The following is a 27882-nucleotide window of genomic DNA, read 5'->3' on the forward strand; positions in this document are numbered from 1 at the left end:
AAGCTTGTAGATCTGCTATTTTCGAATTACTTTTATACATTTTATAAATTTGAAAACTTGTGAAATCAAATGGGACATTCTACAATCTACATAATGAGTACTTTTACTTTTGGTACTTTGAGTATATATTTTGACGCCAATACTTTTAATTCCTACATTTTACTTGTAATAAGTAAAGAAATGTAGTACTTTTTTCACCACTGGAGCTCCGTCATATCCGGGTGAGGGGTCGTTGGGTTTGTTTCCGCATAGCTCGCTCTGCTGCTACTGCTAGTCGCTAGTAGACAAACATTCATCTGCAACTGACAGTCACTGTGGTTACTGCTGTTTGTTTTCTGTCTCTCTTTAAGCCTACAAGCCGTGACATTCGACACAGGACCCGACCACAGTAATAACATCTTAAAGCTGGTAAGTTGTCGACGCCTTATTTTATTAGTATTAATAATAATGCGGTGTTTGTTGGGTTTCGTTATTTCAATTTCGGTTCAACTTGGAGCTACTTTTCTTTCTTCTCCTTTCATTCATTGAGACGAATTCGAGTTAATATAAAAAGTAACGTGTTAGAACAAAAACGTAGGCCATACAAACTGTAATTTTTACAGCTCTAGGAACATTATTTTTTATCCGCGTGGAGTTTCTTTTATAAATTGTTACTTTCGTTTTCGTGCTGAAATGAAGCGGAGCTGGTGTAAGGGAAGTGGCCGTTTCCGGGTTTATAAAGTTAGAAATAGTATTCACACATTTCCTGACAAGTTTGCTCGTAATTTAACACATGACGACGCTTTACTGTTGTAGCGACGACATACAGCGAAAATTATACGGCGATTTATTTTTCTTTTAAATTATCGAAAGGAGCTAGAAAAATTAACATTGGTCTCTGTATGACTGTGTACACTGTATACAGAGAGACGTTTTTAGACGGTCCCTGCATGTGCTCTCATCGCACAGCCACTGTTGCCAGGTATGGAGAAACAAGCAACCACATCTATGAAAATAAGCGACTAGGCTGCATCTAGCCTGGGACCAAGCAATCATTACAATTGTGAGCAGAAATAACTTTAATGTCATATGTTGCAGTCATCGGTCGGACTACAGGCTGAACCAGCGGCCAAAACCACTCACCGGTGCACCTCCAATGTTTACACTTTGTTTAAATTGGTATAATCGTTTCATTTCTTATAATAATAGTTTGGTATGGTCATATTTTATTCTAACTCGTCTCGTAGCGAGACTAGCAGGAATAACCCAGGCCTAATTGATTCTAATTATTAAGGAAATAACGTTACATCATGTTGTAATTTTTGTAGTCATCAGGTGGACAACCGCTGGAACCACTTTTTCTTTTAATGTATTTGTTTCTAAACCGGATCACACGGCTAGTTTTAGAATGAATACCAGGCTTTCCTCCTCAAATCTGGTGATGCGAGGTTAGGCTACATCAGAGCCTTGTATAGGAAACCCAGAAAACCGTGCCGGTCACGTGGTTCATGTAACTCGAAATAGTGACAAATGCTCATTGAATCCAAAGCATTCTGTAAACTTCCGGTTCAGCACTTACTATTCACCAATGAAGCAAGCGGAGGTGACATAACTGTCCTTAAATGGCTCTGGGCTACATGAGTCCTTTAAACCTGTACATCAGCAATTTGAAAACGTGTTGTGACGCATTGTGTTGGTAGGGCATTCCGTTTTTGTGGCATAGCAGGAGAACGAGTTCAACCCCTTGTTGGAGCCAAATCTGTGTTGATCGTACAAATATTTACAAGCAACTTTACGGAAAAACAAGCCCAAAGTAACTTATAATAAGCAGACATGGCAACATTGCTCACACTCACAGCTGGCAGGGCGCAGGCAGGGACCGTCTGCGAAAATAAATATTACCAAAATAATTAAACAACTTCATCACTCTCATACACCAGTGGTTTGTAAGCTTTTTCAGGTCATGGACCCCCATCTAATAATAATTTGTGCAAAATAGGAGAAGTATAAAATCGTTTTTTTTTTTTAAAGATTTGTTTTGGGGCTTTTATGCCTTTATTTATAAGACAGTAGACTGACAGGAAATTGGGATGAGAGATGGGGTGTGACACGCAGCAAAGGTCGTCAGAATCGGTACTTGATGTCAGGCATCAGAGCCTATGTGGTATGCGCCTAGACCGGTAGGCCACCGTGCACCCCAAGGGCTTTTACATTTTTAGTTTTTCTTTGTCAAACGCTATTGTCACAAAAATCACTTCTCACTGAGACATCAATGGTCTATTGTTAATTGTCCTGCAACAAATGTGCTTTTTGCATCAATTTGAGGGTGGTTCAATAATTCTTTCAGTGTTGTACAGGGGTTGTCTTATGTCTGCCTAGGGACAAGGGTTTTTAAAAGCTCACAATGCTGTTGTGAGCTTGTAGATCTGCTATTTTGACATTTTGTTCACCCCCAGAAAATAGTTATGCGTGGGTCAAGTGTTTTCATAGAGAACAGCACAAAACAGGCTTATTTTTATTGTAACCCAAAATCAAAGAATACAATAATTATGTCCACATTATGTTTTATAAGGGCATACGAATCCCATCCTATATGCTCCCTTTAGTTCCCATATCGCCGATGTTGATATACAAGCTCACATTTTGAAAATTAGAATTTTGACCCGATTCTATAAGTGTCTTTTGAATCCTTCTAAAGTTTTTTGAAAAACCTATGTTTCTATGCCAGCAATCTGGCCAACCATCGTCAAAGAAAAGGTCCTTTTCACTTAACTGGAGCTCAGTTAGTCTGTTCTTGAGAGACTACTATGTCAGTGGTGCTCAAACCTTTTCATGTGAAGGACCCCCAAAATGATATTTATTTGGTCACGGACCCCCATCTCAAAATATTTAGTTCCAGGGACCACCCAGAAGCAAAATTTTAGTTACAAACGTTTGCTTTGAAAATACATATAGTCAATGATTTGCACACATTTTCACGAAGCTTGTATATCTGCTATTTTTCACTGGTTAAAGCATTCAATAATTCTAGGCCTAAATGGGTTAATGCCCTACTTTATCATATGGCACATACATGTCACATAAATAGCGATTTCTGCTATTTCGTTAGGGGAAATCTTGTTATTTCTTGTACGTCCCATTATTTCAACTATGGGCGTCGGCAGGTTAGCTACTCGCCAGCGTCAGGGTTACTGAGGTTAGGGTTTGGGTTAGTTTAGGTATAGGCATAGAGGTTAACATTCACCAGCGTCGGCAGGTTAGCATTTCACCAGGTTAACATTAACCCGCGTCGAAATACTGGGACGTAGAACAAATGTTATGTCGAAATATCGACCTGCTCCCATTTCGTTTTTAAGTTGTTTCAAATGAAAGTGATTAAGTGTGTCTGTTGGTTTTATAAAGAACCAAGAGCTTGAGACTAAAATAAACAAAACATTCGAGAAAAGTAACTGTTTTGGACATACAAGGTTTCCACCCGACCGCAAGTTCGCAATGATATGTATTTTGTATAATATCCGGCTGCTGCATTAATTAATTAAGATATAGTCACATGCAGCTTGTTTGACTGTGGTCATCATGGTACTTCATAGGTGGTTGTACAAGTACATTTAGGAATAAAAAGTCGCCTGGTAGCTAGCTATTGGCCAAGAGTATTGGCCTAGATAAATAGGCCAACTCCTTATTTAGGGTACTTGCAGCAGTCTTCCTGGTGCTTCAAACACCCCTGCGCATTTTTCATTGAAATGATTAGCTGGCAGCGGGGCACTCCCCCTATAGTTTATATATACCTCTACACACCAGGGTTGAGTTTGCGATTTGTGAATAATTCTTTTTTTTTAGCCTAAAAAAGTTTCGAAAAAGCGGCTGTTATTTATTCGCTCTTGTTTCGAACTTAGCGAACATTCACAGGCGAACTCCTCTCTCTCTGTATCAATTCAAGCTAACTCTATCCTATTGAAAGAGAGAGAGGACATGGTCGAAGGACCATCCCTTTGCATTGAGCCCGAGGGGAACAGTGTGAATCTCCTTCTCTGTGTCGTCTCGTCTGTGTGTGGCTGCTTGCTAGTACTGCCGTCAGTGGTGGAAAAAGTTCTCGAATTTCTTACTGGTAAAAGTATGGTTTATGTATGTTTTATTATAATTTATATCTGCAAATGTTTTAAAATAAATATTGGGTAAAAATACTATAGGATCTGAAATGTATTGGAGTTGAAGGAAAGGTAGGAAAGGTACTGGAAATTGGACATAGGCCTACTCAAGTACAAATACCTACAAGTACAAGTAAAGTACTGCTGCGGACTGCCTGTCTGCTGCTTGGAACCCGTGGTGTCCTCCCTGCTGTGATGTGATGGGTTGTGTGATGCCAGCCCCAAACAATTCACACAACAGATAACTTAATTGAATTTGGCGAATTCTATACGCATATTCGTGTCGCACTTTGGTGTGTATAGGAAAAGGCGTAAGGCAAATACTTTGCATTTTCAGGTAGCTTTTTTGCGACACGTCGCTAATTCGCCGGTGTGTAAAGACCTTTACTCTATGGTGAGCACTGGTAGCCTGATCCAATTTGTTCTTTATATAGGCCCTAAATTGTTCATCCATATTATACTTCTGGGAGGTAGCCTCGCGTAGCCAGGCTTTCTCATCTGCGAAGAGAAAAGCGTGGTGACAATATGAGGCAGAGACAGTTCTAGGAGGTGGGGCTGAATTTTCCTGGAAGTTGTATTTTTTTCAGAGCAGTGTTCCTGCAAACGTGGTCCCCGCTGGAAAAAATCTGTTGTACTTCTCCCGGTTGCGCTCGCAATAAACAATATACAAACAAAAACATTGATTCGGGCGATGTTACACCTATTAACAGCGAGTTAAGAGTTACAATCTATTTTAGTTTTTTCGCTGGGGAATGTAAACAGACCTTATGATGTAACTTCCGTTAAACGCAGCACTTCCGCTAGAAATCTTGGAACCAACCGGAAGGCATATTGTGGCCAGGGTTACTGGGAGGATAGTGCAAACGATCGTGCCAGCGGGAGGCAGGCGATCTGGAAAGGAATCAGAAAAGTGAAACGGTGCTGAGTCAAGCAGCAGCAGAAAGTAGAGCACGGTGAACGGCACCTCAATCAGTGTCAGCAGGCGACAGCAGCACATTCAATTGCAATCACTGCCATAGAGACTGTCATTCGCAAGTGGGACTATACAGCCACACTAAGAAATGTTCCCTCAGCACCATCTGATCTAATCCATGTGCGCTTGTGCCATGGTCTCTCGAGACTGACGGCCGCTACTACTCTGTCTAAAGGGAGCTTGTTCCCGCGATTGCTCATGACACAAATCAAAGCAAGACCTACTCTATCCAACCACTCATTCTTTGTTGTTAGGGCATGTCAGTGGGTGTGGTTTGCTGGTGCCACTAAAAAAATCTGCCTTAATTTTTCCCATAAACCTTTACAAAAATATTTATATCAATTATTTTAAGCCTAGAATCAAGCCATCCAGGATCCAGCTGAATCATGACCATAAAACCTTTGATTCTGTGAAAAGAAAAAATTTAAAAGCGCTAAACAAAGGGTATTTATTAAATGTACTGTATGTTGTATAATTAAATATTCAAATATATATTATATATATTTTTTCTTTTGTGGCACCACCAGTACACCACCAACACTGCTATGCCCTATAGCCCAATTCTGACAAACAACAACTGCACATTACCAGGAAAACCATTACCTGCGATTATTTAATTTAAATAGCTTCCCTTTCAGGTTTTGAAGGGGGGATTACTTGACTTCTAGGAACACATTTAGGCCTCAAACAATGATGTGAACAGTGAACACTCCCTCTAAACGGCCTGTAAAATGTGGAGTATTGGCGTAACATTTGTCATACTTGTGACAGTGGCGTGCCGTTTGACAGGAGGTCTGCGGCTGCTACTCCTTTCATATGCAGTCTGGTCACCCATGTTCTGAGGAGCTATGGTTCTACATACCAGAGCCTCGACGAAGAAACCCAGAGACGGCTGCCCACAACTTGGCTATGGATATTTCCACGGTAGAAACAACCTGACCGGTTTCGCCTAGCGTTATGGTCTTGCTTTTTCGACAGAATTACGAATTGGGATTTTGGTTCTGTTCGGATCCGTTTTAATAAAGTGGGGCAATAAGGAGGACACGATCGTTTAAGATATTTTCGAAGACTGAACTATGGTTTATGTTACTGTTTATTTTGTTACAAGCATTTAGCATCTATCAATGTCTTTTTGTTTGGGCTCGGTTGTCCCAAGGTGTTGCTATTTCCTTAAATATCATTTTTTGCTTTGTGCAATGTCGGACCACTGTTTGATTTTGCACCAGTTCAAAGGCACAGTCTCATGTTTTAACATGATCATGTTACAGGTTGCCAAGCCTTGTCCCGTGTCGTTGGCCAGTTGATGCATAGAGTAAAGAGGGTGAAACTAGAAGACCAAACAGAAGACAGACGTCAACAAAGGTATGGATCAAACGGATCGCTTGTTCATGTTCTCCTGAGTGTGTCCATTTAAAGCTTGATTTAGCTGAATTCGCTTGTATAGTGAAAGTGTCCTGTAAGTCCATATGGGCTGGGCTTCCTTGGAAGCACAACACTTAAATAAAGCTCAATCAATCAGTGTATATATTGTTTATACATTTCACTGAACCTTTTGATTTTCCATTTGACCATCTTAGAAATTAGCGAAAATAGCACATCTGTTTTTATGCGTTTCTTTTTTTTTGGAGCGGTGAAAGCGCTCCCAATGAACAGGTATGTCCGTGGGTATGTGGGTGGGTGGCTGGCTGGGTGGCTGGCCGTGTCCGTAGCCTGGCAATACCTTGAGTGGCCACACACAAAACACTAGTTAAAGGAGGGGCGCTGTTTTGTGCAGGCCAGGCACACTCACCACTCACTCACAGGCACAGTTTACACTCACTCACTCACTTACATAGGGTACAGCTGCTCAAATTCACCGCTCCACTTCGAACCGAGGTTTGATTTTTTTTTTTCAAATAGTTTTTTATTGGATATACCATACATTATACGTAATGTTATGTTACCCCTTTTTTTTGGAGTGGTGAAAGCACTCCCAATAGACAGGTATGTCTGTGGCTGGCTGGCTATGTGGCTGGCTGGCTGGCTGGCTGGGTATGTCTGTAGCCTGGCAATACCTTGAGTGGCCACACAAGTTAAAGGAGGGGCGCTGTTGTGCAGGCACACACACACACACACACACACACACACACACACACACACACACACACACACACACACACACACACACACACACACACAGATTCACCGCTCCACTTCGAACCGAGGTTTGATTTTTTTTTTTTAAGAGACATTGCACACAGCAGGACAACCATCACTCAACAGTACAAAACATATCAATAACATACAATGACAGCTTAAAAGCAAAAACAACAAAGGACAAAACAAAACAAAGCTAAAACAAAACAAGACAAAACAAAAATGTGGGTCACATCATGGGTCACAGTCCGTCAGTGAAAGAGACACTGTCCGCCACGGCCACCAATCATGTCCATTATACACCTGAGAAATATTTTCCTATATTTTCCTATTCTAATGAATTATAATGTTCAATAAAGGGTCTCCATGCTTTGTAAAAACCCTCAGTAGTTCCTCTAAGAGAAAACTTGATTTTCTCTAGACTTAAAAAGTACATCACATCATTGAGCCAGATTGAGTGAGGGAGGTATTGGAGACTTCCAGGCTAACAAAATTCTTCTTTTAGCGTTTTTATGCGTTTCTGTGTTTTATTGTCACATCACAGGTTTACAGGTGTAAATCAAAGCGCCACCATTTTGCTGTCAGGAATACAGGATACAAAGCATAATAAAGTTGTGGGATTAGACATGCCGTGCATATAGTGGCAGAAATGTATTTTAAAGCTATACTGTGTAAGATGCTCAACTAGTGGTCAGTAGCCCTATAGCAAACCGCGTTCGCGTCTTTCGCCCGTTTTTCGTACCTTCACACCCCCGCGTCTGCCTCCACAACGCCGAGAGCTATCTTTAGAGGGGTCCCTGGTTCCTGTGCGTTCAGGCATTCCGGAGAAACGGACTACTTCACCCTGCCTGGTAGGCGAGATTACCTTTTGAGTAAAGAGACACACGGGCGACTACAAATATGGCGACCCCACTTCAAGATGCGCTGTGATTGGCCGGTAGTGTACCATGTGTGCATGATCGGCGATGTGATTGGGCAACGTATACACAACGTATACAGATGATGCAGATTACGTCATTTTGGCGCGAAATCCGGTCCACGGCCAGGATCATAGAAAACATATAAAGAGAAGGCTTCAGAAGCTGAAAATAACGGAGTGGGTGTTCTAAAACTTTAGCGATTTAACAGTTAGGACAATTTTAAGATTTGTTTTATAAAAAAAGTTACATGGTACAACTTTAAATAATCATACTAAATCAAAACAATTCCCGAAAAAAAAAAAAAAAATGAAGATGGCAGATTTACATGAGCTTGTAGATCTATTTTTGTAATATGGCTTAAGTATCTTTTTATGCCCCTGGTCTAATGCACATCAAACTGGGTGTCCTTTATAGGGATGGAACGATATTATGATAATCATCATTATTGTTTATTGTGATAAAGAAACACTCACAATAAGTATCGCAGAGATTTTAACAATTATGCTGCCATAGATGTAGATCAACTGCCATGGCTTTCTCCTATTGTATTTACCACATTTTTTATGGCTCCGTGCAACATTCCCCCAAATAGGGATGCTGGGCCGGCGGTGGTCCAAGTGGCATTTTAAGTTTTAAGCATATTTTGATGATCGCGATAATATCGTTAATCGCAATAATATTTGCCACAATAATGGTGACATTTTCATAGCATCCCATCCCTAGAGAACTACTGCTCTAAGCCAGTTGTTCTCAACCTGTGGACCCTGGGGGTCCCTAAATAATTTTGGGGAGTCCCCAGATGATTAACCTAATTTGCAACTTTGTTTTCTCACTCAACAGTAAACAAACCAACATAAAGTTTAAGTGCATAGAGGGTATACTATCTACACATTTAAATGACAATTTAAGGACATTTTAATACCTCTAAAATGACGAATTGTGAGAATGTAGATCTGCTATTTTTACAATAGAACCGTGTTATACAAAATGCAAAGACTCAACTCTTAGTGCTCGTCAGGGTGGGGGGGTCCCCAGTTAAAATATGATTATTTAGTGGGTCGCAGGCTTAAAAAGGTTGAGAACCACTGCTCTAAACCGCATGGCCTCTCTCTGTCCAGCTCCATAGCAGCTCTAACCCATAGCCTCTCTCCGTCCAGCTCCATAGCAGCAGCAGCCACGGCAGCCGCAGCAGCAATGACCGGGACGGAGGAGCTCTCTGACAGCACCGAGGTGGTGGAGATGGCGGACGTGGCGCCGCCGCCGTACCAGGTGGAGAAGTACGCCTGGAACGACCTGCGGCAGATCATCCACTCGGGCCGCCAGTACTCCGGCATGAGCGTCAGCAAGGCACCGCACGACTTCCGCTTCGTCCACAAGAAGGACCCGGAGAGCAAGCACACGCATCGCCTCTACTACCTCGGTGAGTCTGGGACAACGGTTGGACACGTTTGCACAAAAATTTACTACATTTCTTTTACTAGAAATACTCTGTGAAGTAAAAGTCTGGTAATCAAAATTGCCTTGAGTAAAATACAAAAGTATTCGCATCAAAATATACTATACTCGTACCAAAAGTTTCTTAACACTTATTTATTTGTCTCGTACACACACTGTCCCACACAGACTCATATTTGAGTATTAACGACTTAAACCCTAGATCAGGGGTCTTCAATGTTTTCAGGCCAAGGACCCCTTAGTTGAGCGAGAGATGAAGCAGGTTCCCCCACAAACCTTTTCAGAGATTCCATATATTGTTTGACAGCACAATCATCAGTGTATTTTGGATCATGTCAATTTGTGTTTTCATAGACTGGAGCCCAGTCCCTCAGTAGTCTATACGAGCCGAGGTCCCCTCCTTTTTTCTCCTCTGCATCCACCAACTCTCGACATGTTGCAAGCTTGTGGATGTGCTATTTTCACCAAATGTTTGCCCGGCCAGAATAGGGAAACATCACACCACAGTGGAAATGCTTTTGGAATTGTGTGTGACTTTCTTTTTTATAAAAGCGCTTGGTCATCATGGAAGCAATGCCCCCCTTAACCACAATAAACATTTTACTGTTGAGGTGGCTATTGCTTCCATGGTGACAAATCACTTTTATTTCCTCTCTACAATTAACACGTTGATGGCAGTAACAACGCTTTAGCAGATGCTTGGGACGTTTAAATACTAGTCTAGGGAACCTCCCCTGTCTTTATGTATCTGTCTTTATTATCCGCTTGAATTTGTCGGTGGATATATGTGGAGAGAGTGGAGTGAACACAGGTTTAATTAAAGGTTTCCATGAAGAATAGATGGACAGACGGATGGTATACCCACCTTTATTGATCCTTCTGAGAAACTTCAGTTATCATGGCAGTACCGCAGTTATGAAAACACAGGATTAGGAGTACCAGAAACCAGGAGATTTGTCAGTATACTGACCGAATGATGGAATATCTGTCCAGAATATCACGGCCCAGTCAGGTGCCATATTGACACACATGGGATGCAAAACTGGAACCAGAAGTTCTGTGAAATACATTGGAGTTGATGAGAACAAACACTATTTCTAAACTATTGGTACCTTTTGTCAGCTAATCGGCTCAGCAATATAAAAGAAGACATACCGGTATCACAGGTTGTTTTCTAATCATTTGTTTTTCGATGTGCAGTTTGTGCACGCTTTATAATTTTATCGAGTCATCTAAACAGCGCCAAGTATCGCTTCTGGCTTGGCAGTATCGCGATTTTTGGTTGTCAGGCTGTCTATGACCGACAGTCTCTACTCTTTAGATACCTCAATAAAATGTGTGATATGTCTTATTTTATTCCTCGGTAGAGTAATTTACAAAGGTTGCAATCGGAGATAAATAGTGTTTGTTCATAAGCTGGTCGACCTGACTCTCATTGACTGCAATGTATTCCCCCAACTCTCGACTGCAGTTTGCCTGCCAGTGTCCCAATGGGACGAATCTGCCGGCTGAAATAGCTGGAGAGCGAAAATGACGTAGATGTCTGAAGGACTTACTGGTCTGTACCATAAAGCCCTTGAATATCTTCTTTTATATAGGGATGCGTACGCCTCGACATCGTGACCTAAACTGAAACCTAAACCTGAGAAATGCATCTTCCGAGAACCACAGAAAGATCAACTAGAAAGTGTGGTTGCCGTTTTTACATTTTCCCATTCAAGTCAATGGTGAACATTAATTCACTAAAACATTATCAACAACAACGTATCTCTAAGCAAAAACTAAGTGTGATTAAAATGCGTTAATTTTTTTAATCGCGTTAACTTTCTGTAATTAATTAATCGCAATTAATCAGTTAAAGTCCCAGCCCTAATTATTTTTCTCCCAGTTGAATGAAATTGGTATGCCGACCTGAAAATGTATTGCTTTAAGAGCTCCCAGTGGCGAAAAAAAGAACTTCTGGGGACTCTGATTATTTAAGAGCTGGGTAGAAAATATTTTCTTATATCAATGTTCTCTCATACAGGAATGCCTTACGACAGCAGAGAAAACACATTCCTGTACTCCGACGTTCCTAAGAGCATCATGACAGGTGGCCTGCTGGTGCTGACATGGAAATCATTGCTGAACCATTTCCAGGTGAGTGTACTCTATCGACGTGTTGTGAGCTTGTAGATCGGCTATTTCCACTATCAATGTTCTATAAAGTATAAAGTTGTCACATATGTTAGTAAATTCTTTGTATATTTAGGTTATGCATCATATCGGCCATGTGCAACTTCAAAGCCTAAAAGCCAAACAGAAATGTGATTGTCAACGACAAAAAAAACCCCACAATTAAATAGTTAATCGCAGTTATTTGAGTGACAATTAATCGTCATGTAAAATGTCATAATCGTGACAGCCCTGATTTAAAATGGGATGTCCTCACTCTCTCTTCTCCTCTCAGGCTACCCCCCACCATGGCCAGTACTCCAGAGAAGAGGAGCTGCTCAGAGAGAGGAAGCGTCTGGGGGTGTTTGGTATCACGTCCTACGACTTCCACGCCGACAGCGGCCTCTTCCTGTTCCAGGCCAACAGCAGCCTGTTCTACTGCCGCGACCACGAGACGCAGCCGGGCTTCACTGTGAGTTCACACCCTGCAACACTGATGGTGTTAATGTTTATAACGGCACAGTCTGTTCTACTGCCGTGACTACCGGGGGTAAAGTAAAGCGCATGTCCCACCTACCCCCCCACTTCCGTTTTTTTAAGGAAATGACGAACAGATGACAGCTTCCTAACAGGCAATACTTCCCTATCCTATACCAATGTGGTTAAAATGCTGAGAGGATGTCTTACCTGTGTATTTTTGCTTTCTCTTAGTAAGCTGTAAATATGAACAGATCCCTGACATATCAGGTCAGTGTACCTCAAAGTGAAACCCATGCCATGTTTCATCGTGATCTATATAATCTCAGCAAGCCTAGTCTTTGAAAAAAGACAGAAAAAAGAAAGACAGAAAACGTCCTGATCCTGTCCATGTTGAAAGAGGTTGACAGAGTTCAACTCAACTTGTGTAATCTTCCGTGCCTTCAGTAGAACAACCAGTTAATGCAAAGTGAAAGTAGTCAAGAGAATGTGGAACTTCTTGATACGTAAATTCATGCAGGAAAGACCTGTTTTTATTCGGCTAATGTCTTACTCAGCATTGTTGAAGCGGTTAGTACGGATAAGTGAAGTGTTTATTTCCATTTGGGTTGAGAAGAGCTTTGGGCGATGACAAAGCTGCTTTATAAGCTGCTTAAAGTGTCCACAGAAACGCAACTTTTTTTAGTTTTAGTAGAAAAAGAGCTTGTAAAAAGAGTTGATGATTGTGTGTTGTTGTTGTTGACATGCATGGAATATATCACCAGGTCATATAAAATGTAATGATGCATGTAATTAGAACCACATAGAGTAGTATTATGCCAGCTATTATTTATGATGCCAACCGCTCCTCCTTACTTTTTATCGTCTATAAAAGTATTTGGAAATGTTGTCTTTAAACAGTGTTGTTTTATTTGTATTTGACTATTATTAATACCAATGGTCTGGTCCAAGTTATTAATTGTGTGTGTGTGTGATGCAGACGAAACCGATGAACCCAACAGAGATTGACAGCCAGTGTACAGGCACCCGTATGGACCCCAAGATCTGTCCAGGGGACTCCAACTTCATCGCCTTCATCCACAGCAAGGACCTCTGGGTGACCAACATCGACACTGGCGACGAGAAGAGACTCACACACTGCCATAAAGGTCACAACAACAGCAAAATCACCACGTCCTAAAGTTCACCAAAATGTTTCTGTTTCTGTCACAAGGGCCTCCTCCTGAAAGTTGTTTACCTGCCAATGTTTCCATAATTTAATAACCGTCAGTCAACTTTACCAGACACTAATCAGCTCTATTCTGTTTTGTTCCATTTGGTTCTATCAGTTCTATTACTTGATGTTTGCTCTGATGTTTGCTCTGATGTTTGCTCTACTCTAAGATCGATCAGAGAATATCTGGAGCGCTAATGTGTTCGCTGTACCGCACTGTTGTGACAAAAAGAGAGCTGAGCCAGAAGGCAAAGCTCTCTACTGGTCATTCTTAAGTCTTACTCTCTCGCCTGTGGTCATGAAATGTGTCATGAAAGAACACAAATAAAAGGGGACAAAACGGGAGGGTTGTCAGGAGGGCGGCAGGAAGGTGGTTGGCGTCTCACATAGGGATGGAGGGAGAGGCTCAGTCGTCGACTCGGAGTAGATGAGGTTGTTCAGGAGTCCCCCATGGAGGTTTTCCAGTCATGTCCAGTTGGCATGAGACCACAGGGCAGAACAAGGACCAAGTGCTGGGATTATATTTCCACGCTGGCCTGGGAACGCCTCGGAATCAGTCAGATCTGGATAATGTGGCCAGGGAAATGGGAGTCTTGAATTCTGTGCTGGAACTGCTTACCTCCACAAGCCGACTTTGGCTAGGGCTGGGCAATTAATCAAAAACGACCTAATCTTGCTCATGTATGACAATTGAATAATTGAGAAGCAGGCGTTTTTATTTTTACACATCAACACAAAATATATTATACTTTTTTTTAAATAATTAATACATTGATTAGTCTATTAACCACGTAAACCTGTATTATACTTTGTTGTAGTCTATAATTTGTTTTACTAATTTTTTTTTGAAAATGGCTGATCTACATAATGTGTTGTGTTGATTCGCAAAGTGTTTATTTTTCCCTTAAAGTAGGTAAATTCTGACTTAAAACAGGATTTTTAATTTCATAGGATCCTATTAAAAATACAAACGCACGCCTTAGTAGGGCACATATCACATGACATGGTCAGTCAGCATAATGTCAAGCTTCCATCTGTGTCTGTGTTCTCTCCAGGGCTGGAGAACATAAAGGATGATGGGAAGTCTGCTGGCATAGCCACCTTCGTCATCCAGGAAGAGTTTGATCGATTCTCAGGCTACTGGTGGTCACCGGTCAATGCTGAAGGTGAATAAGCTTGTCCTAACTCTAGACATGCATTTCTATATCGTAGTCCCTGAGATCAATCTTAAAAGATATACCTGTACCTGCACACTGCCACTTGCACGTTCAAGAGGAGTTTTAATGTAGGCAAGGTTTCGGCCGTGTAGGCCTTCCTCAGGCATGTTGGTTTGAATCTGTTCCCTGTATGTTTCAGACTCTGACGGAGGCAAGACCCTGCGGATCCTGTATGAAGAAGTGGATGAAACCGAGGTGGAGATCATTCACGTCCCCTCGCCCATGCTGGAGGAACGCAAGTCAGATACCTACAGATACCCTCGCACAGGTCAGCATGCACATTTGCAGCTCGGAGAGCAAGAAGAAAATGACCATCAGTAAAGAATAACGGGATTAGCACAAAAGCCTAGCATATTAAAATCAGTATCTGAAGAGGCCCTAAAATACATGAAGTGCATTCAGTATAGTACATATCAATATCATGTTGCTTTAAAGGAGCTTTAGTCAACTTTTTCTTTGTAGGGCCGACACTTTGTTTACATCCTAGTCTATAGACTAGAATGTAAACAAAGTGTCGGTCTGACAATGGCCAAAATGATTATTATATCATTATTTTACGCTTTTTGTGGTCATTTTTGAATAGAAACACATATATGAAGCTTATTTTTTTATGAAAATATTATTTTTATTTTAGCATCCGTTTTTCAAGAAAAAGTTGACTATAGCTCCTTTAAAGTCATTAAAGTGTGTCAGTAAAGTGCAAATAATCTTGGGCTGGTTTGTACCTTAAATTCTGTTGCTTTGCACCATGATGCTAGTAAAGTCACGTCCTACAGTAGTAATATATACTTAATTTTATATTGAGATTAAAGAGTGTTTTAATTGGTCAAACTAGCAAACCTCGAGGCTTATGGCTTTATACCTTTGCCCTATACTTTTCTCTTCCAGGCAGCAAGAATCCAGACGTTACTCTCAAACTGACGGAGATTAAAACGGACTCTGAAGGCAAAGTGAGAAAACTTGTATTTGGAGATACAGTTATTGCAAACGGCAGCAGATGCCATGCTAAATGGTTAAAGGGATATTTCACTTTCAAAAAAACTTTTGGTAATTTTATCATCTAATCAGGCTTTTATGAATACCCTGAACAGTTTTTAATTAGCTTGATTGAATATTTAGATATTTGATGTAAATGTTACCAGGCCCTCCAGGCCCAGGGCCTCTCCCCACACACACCCATTGTAACTTCAAACTTCATTTTAACCATGATAGATTCATTAAAAACACCCATTATTTTTTCTGGTGACTCATACTACCCTCCTAATATGTGAACAGGCCGTGTTTTTTCAATAACTTTTTTCATTTATTTTTAATAATTATTTTTTTGTATTTCATTTTTTCCATTTTCCCAAATAATTATTAAAAATAAATGAAAAAAGTTATCGAAAAAACACGGCCTGCTCACGTATTAGGAGGGTAGTATGAGTCACCAGAAATGGGTGTTTTTAATGAATCTATCATGGTTACTTTGGATAAAAGCGCTATATAAATGCACCATTTATGGTTAAAATGGAGTTTGAAGTTACAATGGGTGTGTGTGTGGAGAGAGGCCCTTCCACTGCTCCCTATTGAAAGTGGAATATCCCTTAAGTTCATGACTACGGGCCACTTTGTGTTTTTGGCAATAAACTGCCTTTAGACAATAATAAAAAGAATGGAATTTGGGTAACAAATGAGTTAGAAATACCGAAAATAGCATATGTACAACCTCACAACGTGACATTGGTTAAGTGGTTAATCAGACTAATCGCTTTAACCGTATATAAAAAAAAAAAAGAGCTAAACATTGCACATATCGATTAAATTAATTGAAAAAGTAATGCAATCGTTAAGAAAACAATGGATGAGTTGCAGCCCTAGTTTGAAACGTTGTGCTGTTTTGTCCCTCAGATTGTGAGCACTCAGGATAAGGAGCTGCTTGCACCCTTCACCACCCTGTTCCCTGGAACAGAGTACATCTCCAGAGCTGGATGGACACAAGATGGAAAATAGTGAGTCTCTCCTACATTCAACCTGGCCTCCCTATTTCAGGCACGTCATTATAGGCGTAAATATAGAGCAGTGGTTCTCAACCTGTGGGTCGAGACCCCCAGGGGGGTCCCCAAATTATTTTGGGGGGTCCCCAGATGATTAACTTCATGTGCAACAGTGTTTTCTCACTCAACGGTAAACAAACCAACATAAAGTTTAAGTGTATAGAGGGTATCTGCACGTTTCTAAAGTGACAAATTAAGGACCTCTAAAATGACAAATTAAACATTGGCCAAATTGTCAAATATTAGAGGCAGAAATAGAACCCTGTTATACAAAAGGTAATGCCTCAACTCTAGTCTTAGTGCTCGTCAGGGTGGGGGGGTCCCCAGATGTGATTATTTTGGGGGTCGCGGCCGAAAAGGTTGAGAACCACTGATATAGAGCACCGAAGTCTGACATCACTGTCGCTGGAGTAATCTTTTGTATTGAACTTCCCATCGGGCAATCTTAGATCACATCATATAAGAACTGTGTTCCAGAAATAAACAAACATCCCTGGTGGTTTTACCAGTGGTGCAATGGTGATTCAATGTTTGGGGGGTCGCGAACGTCGCTCAACACCTACTATACTAAAGCAAGCCACAAGAGGCGAGTGGTTACCGGGGTAGTATACACCGGCTAAGAGGCGTTGGGAAACACGAGGCGTCAGCCGAGTGTTTCCGACCCTCTCAGCCGGGGTGTCTCACCACATTTTGTGCCCTGGGTACAAGGATTCACTGCGGGCCCCCCATGAATGTTCTTCATAGGGGGAGGGGTGCGGCGCTGCGAGCTTGTAGATCTGCTATTTTTGAAAAATCGTGAAAATGTGTTTCTATGTCAGTGGTGCTCAAACCTTTTCATGTGAAGGACCCCCAACATTATATGTATTTGGCCACGGACCCCCATCTCAAAATGTTTTTTGACATTTGCACACATTTTCACAACTTTAAAAAAATAGCAGATCTACAAGCTTGCAGCGCGCTGTGAGCTTGTATATCTGCTATTTTTCAATAGCTAAGGTATAAAATAATTAAGGCCCCTCCACCTTGGCCCTAGTAACTCTCTGTCTCTGTCTCAGTGCCTGGGCCACGCTGATGGACAGACCTCAGCAGCGTCAGCAGATCGTCCTGCTCCCTCCGGCTCTCTTCGTCCCCGTGGGTGAAGACGAGGCCAGCAGGACGGCCCGCCTGGAGGCTCTGCCCCAGGGGGTCCAGCCCTACATCGTCTACGAGGAGACCTCCGACATCTGGATCAATGTGAGTCATTCAATTCAAAGTAGGGGTGGGCGATATGGTGATAATTATCGTTGAGACGATACAATGTCTCCACGATATGCCTTTTCAGAGATATCGTATATATCGTGATACAATTGAGGGAGCCTTGTAAGAAATCCTGTTTAATCGTTAATACAATAATTCATTGCAGAATTCAATTTAAACCTGCATTTTGGTCTAAATCAATTTTCTCAAACTTTAAAATGTCTCCCCTTAACTCTGACAGTATACAAATGAAACCAAATGGTTTCATTTGTATACTGTCAGAGTTACATACTTGTACCTCCCAAAAGGAACCCAGAGAGTCTAGTTTTTGTCAATTAACTTGAAAAATAACCATAAAAACCAACGTGAAAAAGAATCGTGATAAGATCGTGTATCGTGATACAGCTTGGGAAAATATTGTGATATTGTATTTTTCCATATCGCCCACCCCTAATTCAAAGCATACTTGTTTACACGCACATCGACGGTGGGTGCTGGGCCAATAGAACTAAGAGCCTGCACACCATTTTCCAGACCAGAGATTTAATTTATCATTAGTGACCACAGTGTCACAAATGATAAAAGCTTCTCCATTATTAACATGAATGAGCAAGTTTAAGTTGAGGTTAAATCTGTGTCGGTTTTGATAGGTTTTCGGTTGATTGTCCATCCCTAGTACATTTTCATGTAAAGTACCCCTTAGTTCATATGATATGTATTTAGCCACATGGGTCCTGACCCGAGAAGAAATAGATAAATGATTTGTGTAAAAAATCACTCTTGTCATGAACGTCTCATTTTCAAACAGAGGAAAGTGTTAAGAAGTGTTTAAAATGTTTGTAATTTAGCTGGGGACCCCTGGAACCCTCTCAAGGACCTGGAACCCCCTCAAGGACCCTTCAGGTCTCCCAGACCCCACACTTTGAGAACACTTGACACCAGATGGTTACAAAATAGCAGCTGTAACTGCATTCTTTTTGTCCACTTTTTGTGACTGTTTTACACATTTAAAAATGTCTGCAGGTTCATGACATCTTCCATCCGTTCATCCAAACCAGTGAAGAGGAGTTCACCTTCATCACAGTGAACGAGTCCAAGACTGGCTTCAGTCATCTGTATAAAATCACCTCCCAGTTACAACAGGGCAGCTTCACCTGGACCCCCGCATTCACATACACTGAAGGTAACGCAACACAATACACGCTAGGGGTGGGCGATATGGTGATAAATATCGTTGAGACGATACTATGTCTCCATGATATGCCTTTTCAGAGATATCATTTATATTGTGATACAAGTTGCTGTTAATACAGAGATTCATTGCAGAATTCATTTAAACCTGCATTTTGGTCTAAATCAGTAGTTCTCAAACTTTAAAATGTCAAGGTCTCCCCTTAACTCTGACAGTATACAAATGAAACCAAATGGACCCGTACTGTTAACTTGAAAAAGTAACCATGAAAAAGAATCGTGATACAATCGTGTATTGTGATACAGCTTGGAAAAATATTATTTTTCCATATCGCCCACCCCTAATACACGCACACATGCTGAAGGCAACACCATGCACACACTACTGAAGGTCCGTTGTCACCAAGCTGGTTCTAAAGTTAATGCCACCAGCATTAACTGCAGGCTGCTATCATGTGTGTCACATTCTCGCCACACAAGATCATTTTGGGACGGGGGACATCATGGGGACAAAGGCAGTACTAGTAACCCTAAATGAACAAGTGTGTGGTTCAATGCCCTGCTCAAGAGCACCGTCTGCAACTGTGGAAAGGCAGTAAGGCACCATAGATGTCAAAACCAGCAATGATCAAATACATCCACATTATATAAAATATGACTGCTTCTCTTCTCTTCAGATGACTTCAGGTGTCCAGTCAAAGAGGAGCTGACACTCACCAGTGGAGAATGGGAGGTCCTGGCCAATCACGGTGCAAAGGTAACATGGAAAGAAGCTCAGTGTGTGCTGCTGTTTATTTTTAATTGGTTAATTTTTATTTTGTAGCCAATGCATCAGATGCATACTGTACATTTCCCATGTTGTTCTTCTGTTGTGGTCTTGAAAGTGAAATGCTTGTGCGATCAACCACAGCTCTTCTTTCCTATTGGTTGTTAACCAATGTGGTGTGTGTGTGTGGTTTCAGCGCTCGACCACGCCGCGCATCTGGGTGGATGAGAAGACGGACCTTGTGTACTTCCAGGGCACCAAGGACACGCCTCTGGAGCACCACCTGTACGTGGTGAACTACGCCTCTCCGGGGGAGATCGTCAGACTCACCAAGGCTGGCTTCTCCCACTCCGTCTCCGTGAGCCCGGTAAGCACCTCAGGACAACACACAGGACAAAGCCTGATGCACGCTACGCTACTCCTATTTACAGCAGTGGTTCTCAAACCTTTTCTGGATCAGGGTCAGGACCGCTTGAAAATCTCAAAAAGCGTTCGCGGCCCGCCCACCACTTAACAAGCAGCCCACAGGTTGAGAATCACTGATGCGCGCCACAATGCTTGATGTGACGGTATATCCATGCAGGTCATGATCTGTCACGTGTCACTAGAGCGAGGCAACATATTGATGTTAAATCCATATTGTCATTTGTTTTATAAGACGAGATATTGTCTGAGATTTCTGATTTTAACAGTTCTACTGCCATTGGGGCTGGTGCCAGCAAAAAGCAGCTTACCTTTGCGATGTTATAGAAAATGATCCATTAATTATTTCCAAACACTTTTTTCATTGGATGTATTATTTGTACTTTAACCAAGCTGGCGGCAGAGGGCAGCCTTATACAAAGAATTAATGTGAATTGGGCTGCTCCGCTTGCCATCCATTCAGATCATAGAAATGCATTTCTAGATCAGATCCACAGAAAACAGCCAGGAAGTGATTTGGGACTCCATTATTGTTTACGGGTGGTGGATTTTTGAGAGCAGCGTTACGGGAGATGTTTTTTACAGTACACGGCAGCGCGACCAGTTATCAGCTTACTGTCATCAAACAAGGTAAAAAGAACGAGCCGTATTGGCAGCGCGCTTGGGTAAAAATTGGGGCGAACGGGAACGTCCGAAGCAGTAAAAGAGTTAAAATATAAATAATCCAATTGTGTGGATCTCATGGTAGCCATTGGGAACAACATGGCTCCGTTGTGGATCTTGGACTCCATGTGTCATCTGACACATATCTGTGATGGTATGACTACAAACTAGGTCAAGGTTTCAGCCTGGACACGGCCCCATCGACTTCCAGTTTTCAAAAAGTATAAAACGTGTAAAACACAGATGAACAAGACAGACCATACAGACCCTCTTACAGGATGCTACACTCCAGCAGAGCCATGCTGTAAAAATGCTTAACATTTTATGGATGCAGACACATCCTACATCAAGTGTTGTCTACCAATACATTACACATATACTGTACAGTAATAGCTGGCCCCTCTTGGACTGACATTCTTCATGTAATTTAAATATTTGTCTGTTGAATAGAACAGAATTAAAAGGTGTATGCTCTCAACTTTACTGCGAAAACATTTGTTTTGTTTCACTGTGGTGCTTAAAAAGAAAAGAAAAATAACCGATATGTGGCGATAGCCAAGTGGTAAGGGTACATGACACCTAGGCTCTAACGCCTGACAGTGAGTCCCAAGTTTAGACCCCCGGGTCGGCCAGACCGTTACACTGCATCTCCCATACTCTCAATTATTTTATAGCTCTCTCTCTACTGAAACTGTCGAATGAAGGCCCAGAGAAGCGCCCCAAAATACTATGTATTCTCAAAACGACACAACGCCAAAGTAAAGGTTCTAAGATGTTCTTCTAGCACGTTCCAGCTGGTATTTGTGTAGTTTCAGATCTCCATTCTTATATGTAGGTCAGAGCAGGAGTGTAGCCCATGGGGGGAGTGCGGCGGGATGGGACTGTGGGTGGAGGGGTATTATGGATGGAGTTGGCTGCAGGTTAGACAGCCTCCACTGTACACACCTGCACTTTTACTGCTTATTCAGCACTCTGGAAAATAACTAGTGAACTTTTAGGTTTGTAGTACACAGACACGCACACACGATGACTAGTTGTGCTTTTGATGAGGTGTGTGTCGTGTGAGTGTGAGTGTGATCATGCAGGAAGCAGCCAGTTAGTAGCAGTCTGTGTCGGCCAGGCCACAGCTGTTTGTCTGGGTTGAATTTCAGCAGAAGTTGAACTTTTTGGCACTGTAACTAGGGCTGCAACAGTTAAAAAAACCTTTGCATTCAACTGATTTTCAAGCCATATTAACCCATTAAAGGAGAATGTCTGGGAAAAACGGCTTTCCTACCTTTTTAAAAGTATCTTTTTGGTCATCAAAATGATGGTCCAGCAGTTGTTTATTCAAAAGAAGCAATATATTCCATTTTGGATTGCACGTCCTACCCGAACAGGGCTCAATACCGCTGGGTTGAATTTATCTCTGGGTTATTTATCTCACTCGAAAGTCCATTTTCACTACTTGCCTATGGCATATAATGCCTAGAGCGTGTATCCGTCGCCATTATTGCCCTAAATCCGTGAACTTTGAACTTGCGTTTAAATCTCGTCTCTCGTGGGACTTCCGGAGCCCGTTCGCTTGCATTACAACGACATTTTCCTTTAAAGGTGATACACCATGCATTTAAAAAGTATTTATGTCATATTGTTTGTCCCAAAAACGTTTTTCAAAAGGTTTGAGGCTAAATTACCACTCCTGAATAGAGAGCCTCTCTCCCGTGGGATGCTTTTAACCTCCGCCTTCCCAAAACCAGAGAAAGACACAACGGTCAGAAATGGGACTTTGTGAGGATAGAAGGTGCTAGTGGGACCCCAAAAAAAGGTTTTAAAATAGGAAAAGTGAAATTTCATGGTGTATCACCTTTAAGAGCTGAGGCTGATTATACAAATGTCAAATGCTAACAGCACATGCTCATAGCGCTGCAGAAAGTGACACGCTATGAGCTTGTATATCTGCTACCGTTCCACCATTATGTAAAATGACACAGATACCTTGTGCTTTAGTCGCTGTATGGTGTGAGGCCTCTCCCTTTGACCTGGTCCCTCTCTCACCACGTCTCCTCTTCTCCTCTCCTCAGGGCTTTGACATGTTTATCAGTCATTACAGCAGCGTGAAGGATCCGCCCGTAGTCCACGTCTTCAGGATGACCGGCGGCGAGGACGACGCCATGCACAAAAAAGGGGAGTTCAGGGCTAGCTTGTTGGAGTCCAGTGGTGAGTACCCATCTGGTACCAGTATAATAACACTACATGTCATGATTAGACTAGATATTGTAATATCGTGATTAGGGTTTGTGATCCGGGAACCAAAGGAAGCGGATCCAACATTGAGGAACCTGAAATCTGTTGGAACCGTTCCATGAACCTGTTTGATCACACTGTCAGAGCTAGTTATAGTGTACTTCACGTCTGCCAGACAGTTACAATACTAGTGGCTCTCAAACATTTTAATTTCAAGGACCAATCACCAAGAGAATCAGACCGTTAAGGACCCGGAATCGTTAAAATCCTTAAAGATCCTAACCCTAATTGTGAATTTGTGATGTGACATATGTGTATTCCTGACACATAAACCCTATATACTTTGACCGGAGTCCCCCCAGGGGTCTATGCTAGCCCCCCCCCCCACACACACACATATACACCAAATCTCTTGGCTGAAAATAGCCGAAAATAGGACCTTAGGTTTCATGTGGTTGAAGTCTTGAGTCTTGACCAAATAAAGCATCAACTACTGTGGTTGAAGTCTTGACAAAATAAAGCATCAACTACCCCAAAATAATATGCAAACTGTGAACCATCTAAGCCTCTCTCTTTCTCTCTCTCTGTCTGTCTCTCTCTCTGTCTCTCTCTCAGGATCAGGACCAGACTACAGCCCTCCAGAGATCTTTGACTTCACAGGGAAGGCAGGGTTCCAGATCTATGGCATGCTGTACAAGCCCAGCAACCTGCAGCCAGGGGGGAAGCACCCCACCGTCCTGTTTGTCTACGGCGGGCCTCAGGTGAACCCGCTGACCAACAACTAGGGCTGTCACCATTATGACATTTTACATGACCATTAATTGTCACTCAAATAATTTTGATTAACGATTTAATTGTGTATTTGTTGTTGACAATAAAATTTCTGTTTGGCTTTTAGGCTTTGAAGTTGCACATGTTAGATATGACACATAGCCTAAATATACAAAGAAATTACTGACATATTTGACAACTTTACATTATACTTAAAAAAGAACATTGATAGTGGAAATAGTCGATCTAAAAGATCACGACGCGTTGTGAGCTTGTAGATCTGCCCCGACATAGATTCTTTTATTAAAATCTATACTTTGTTAAAAAATTGATTAAATCAATTGGGTAAACTGTTGCACACCTTTCATCCACAACATCAGATATTGTTGCTTTCTGTTTCGCGCTAAACGGTATATTTGCATGTTGTGCTGTGTTGGGTACTAGGTCCAGTTGGTGAACAACTCGTATAAAGGAGTGAAGTACCTCCGTCTGAACACGCTGGCCGCTCTGGGTTACGTGGTGCTGGTCATCGATGGACGAGGCTCCTGTCAGAGAGGACTCAAGTTTGAAGGAGCAGTGAAGAACAGAATGGTAATGATAACGGATGGATGCAGGGTTCATATTTCAGGCCATAGAGTGCAGTAACTACGTACAAGAATAAAAAAAATAAAAAAGGGAAAATGGGGTTAAAAGTGTTACAGCTGATCAGCCAAATGAGAAAAGGCATAAAAGTTATATTATACTGATAGTATATCTGTTCTTGAGCTAATTGTTCATCCCCCAATATCACAAAGGCTAATTTGACCTTTGGGCATATATGGAGATCTCTGTCAGTCCTTGGCCCTTTATGCCCATATACTGTATGGAGATCCCTGATGGTATCAATCTTATGCCCATATCTTGGAAAGCCCATATATGGACATACTGTGTCAGTCTCAGGTGGTCTATGATGGTTAGACATCTATGATGTCAGCCATCTCCATATTTGGGAAAAGTAAGATTTGTAATTAACACTTTGCCAGCCGAAATAGAATGGCTTGTTGTTGATTAGCCGTGAAATTTCTATTATTATATTATGATCTGAACCGCATTCATTTTACAAGACATTCAGCGCTATATCACGTGGTCTTCATCCCCCATTACCATACCGCGATCCCCGTTGTATACTCACCACAGTTCCCAGTGAAATTCTTCAATCTGCATTGGCTTAGAGTGGGGGTTTCGGCCGACGCATCTTATCCCCGTGCGTTTCGCGTGCGCGATCCGTTCACGTAAACGTCAGCTCAAATAATCCACGTATGACTCAAGAGTAGATATGAGCATTTTTGCTCGCATAGCCCCCAGCGCTCCTGCTATACTAGCACTAACGTATAAACAGAAAATGGACGGCTGCTGGGAAGCCTCTGCAAGGAATGGACCTGACGTCACTTCTGCTTCATGTCAGACGAGCCATGCGCTATCGATGGACGAGTGGTGACTAGGGAAGGTTAGACGATCGCCGATTTTCGGATAAAAATCATTTATTTCGTTTTTAATGACCCAGTACGGTAAAAGACGGCGCAGCTGAGACTCCTTGCTCAGATGTCCGGTATATTCCGGTTTTAATATTAAGGGGCTCCCCGTGGCTTGCAAAGTGTTAAAGTCAATGGAGAAAGTTCACAAATACGTTTGTATAAATTAAACTATATATAACGTATCTCTTTGCAAAATAGCACGCATGTGTGTCTCGATGAAGCCGGTCGATTTGACATATGGCCCAAGTGTGTGCCACCAAAACTGTGGGAGTAGTAGCGTGGCAAAATACAGTTTACTTTGGAGAAGATGGAATAAAGTCGGACAAGTGCTATAGTCTGGTTGCCCTGCAGGGGCAACCGCACCAACAAGTGATGAAACGAAATAAAATAGCTGACAAAATGTGAATTGTAACACTATAAAACTGTAGCTGTTGTAATTTGTTGTGTTTGACTCTAGGGTACGATCGAGGTGGACGACCAGGTGGAAGGTCTCCAGTACATTGCAGACAAGTACAAGTTTGTGGACATGAGTCGTGTGGCCATCCACGGCTGGTCCTATGGAGGCTTCCTGTCTCTGATGGGCCTCATCCGCAAGCCAGACATCTTCAAGGTCAGAAGACTAGGCCTCCGACTATCCATTATATTGGTACCATCATAGACTGTAAAAAATATAGACGGTGGGAACCCATTGGTTTCTATGCTGCGAAAATGACACCTTTTTTGCCCTTGTATGGGTGTCGCCATCATGGTAACGATTACTACCCAAGGAATGCTATTGGCTGCCAACGGTCACGTGCAACCGCAGGGATACATGGGACATTGTCTTGAGCTTGCCGAAAATTAGCCCCTCCCCTAAAAGCTTTTGTCCAATGCTAGCTTAGCAACCGGCAGCTTGCCAAGGCAGTTGCCAAGGCAAACCTTGGCAAGCAGGAAGTTATTCTAAGCTGGCATTGGACAAAAGCTTTTTGGGAGGGGCATAGCTACTGGCTAATTAAGCACACGAAGAAGAATCATCACAAGCCTATGATCACAAGCCCTTCCTACAGCATACCCTGCTTTAACATCAATTATAACATAAATTGGAACATATTTTCACAAAAAGCATATCATGGTGATTGAAACGAGGCTTTAAACTAGCGACAGGAACCATAAAGTATTTATGACAATGTTTATTAAGGTAAGAAAATCAAATTTCTACCACTTTTTCTAGTCACGTGTTCAAATACTGGATTCTGATTGGCTAAATTCCGGAGGTTATGAGAGGACAACTGCCGCAAAGTTGTGTGTCCGAGATCAATGCGCCTCAGTGTACATCCGGGGACTTCAGGAGGTAGTCGGAACACCTTTCCCCCAACCAACAAATGACGGTGGCAACGGTCCTATGTTTACTAACGTGCATGCTATAGTCGCCGATTTATTTGGATCCAATGCAATCCGCCAACTTTAAAGCCCCTTTTCTCTGAACCTATGCCTTTCTGGAAGCGAACAGCCTCTATTTACGGCCGGAACGGTACTTCTAACTGACGTTAGCTTAGCTGTAAGCTAGACGCATGGATTAGTATGGAGTTGGCGCCATCTGTTGGTGAGTAGAAGATGTTGTTTGTGGAACTATCTGCTGTCTCGCGGAAGTTTTATAGGCAATAATGATTGTAACTTAAGATCCTTGCAAGTTACAACTATGTGTTTTCTTTCATGTATACGGGAAAAAGTGGTAGAAAAGCTATTTACCACTCGGGGTCGGACATTATGCTCTCATAATGTCCTGATTGAGGGTGTTATCGGACTCGGCTGCGCCTCGTCCGATAACACCCTCACTGCGGACATTATGAGAGCATAATGTCCTCTCACTCGGGGTAAATTGCTTACGTAATAGTTCGGGGTAAATTAATGGAATCCTATGGAGAACATGTTGCTTTTGGTACCAGAACAGCGCAACTAGCGGCCAATCATAGGAAGTCTTAGTTCCGCGTTTGCGTAATTTTAAATCCGGACAACTGGCCCCCTGATTGTTACCCATTGTTCTATCCATTACTTTTTCGATTAAATACGTGGCCACATCGATTGGTCTGATTATTTGATACCTTGAGTCACACACAAATGGTGAGAAAAGTGGATCTTCAAGCTACAATGTTTTTTGTTAACCTTTTAGCATAACCTTTGACCGTACTACCTGTACCGTTTCCAATCTTGTTAATAAAGTATTCAATGTGTTGTTTAGGTGGCGGTGGCTGGAGCACCGGTGACCTTGTGGATGGCCTATGACACCGGCTACACAGAGCGCTACATGGACACTCCCGAGAACAACCAGGAGGGCTACGAGACTGGCTCTGTGGCTCTGCACGTCAACAAGCTGCCTAATGAGTACGTATAACAGGGGTTCCCAA

General features: G+C 42.1%; 1 protein-coding gene across 1 annotated transcript in view; it reads left to right on the plus strand.

Moving 5' to 3' along the window:
- The first annotated feature begins 285 nt into the window (after positions 1-285).
- The window catches only part of LOC308282803 (dipeptidyl peptidase 9-like), a 31002-nt gene continuing 3405 nt past the window's right edge, over positions 286-27882 (plus strand). The window contains exons 1-19 of the mRNA XM_080723190.1: positions 286-408; positions 6369-6462; positions 9314-9576; positions 11638-11750; positions 12061-12237; positions 13222-13390; positions 14511-14621; positions 14812-14940; positions 15561-15622; positions 16563-16663; positions 17764-17941; positions 18968-19127; positions 19813-19892; positions 20098-20268; positions 23051-23186; positions 23829-23974; positions 24429-24575; positions 25956-26108; positions 27717-27859. Of these exons, the coding sequence (XP_080579316.1) occupies positions 6404-6462; positions 9314-9576; positions 11638-11750; positions 12061-12237; positions 13222-13390; positions 14511-14621; positions 14812-14940; positions 15561-15622; positions 16563-16663; positions 17764-17941; positions 18968-19127; positions 19813-19892; positions 20098-20268; positions 23051-23186; positions 23829-23974; positions 24429-24575; positions 25956-26108; positions 27717-27859 (2498 nt within the window). The 5' untranslated portion in view covers positions 286-408; positions 6369-6403. The remainder of the gene's footprint in view (positions 409-6368; positions 6463-9313; positions 9577-11637; positions 11751-12060; positions 12238-13221; positions 13391-14510; positions 14622-14811; positions 14941-15560; positions 15623-16562; positions 16664-17763; positions 17942-18967; positions 19128-19812; positions 19893-20097; positions 20269-23050; positions 23187-23828; positions 23975-24428; positions 24576-25955; positions 26109-27716; positions 27860-27882) is intronic.

Source organism: Nannobrachium achirus (genome assembly GCF_963921795.1).
Source record: "Nannobrachium achirus genome assembly, chromosome: 1".
In the NCBI taxonomy this organism is placed as follows: domain Eukaryota; kingdom Metazoa; phylum Chordata; class Actinopteri; order Myctophiformes; family Myctophidae; genus Nannobrachium; species Nannobrachium achirus.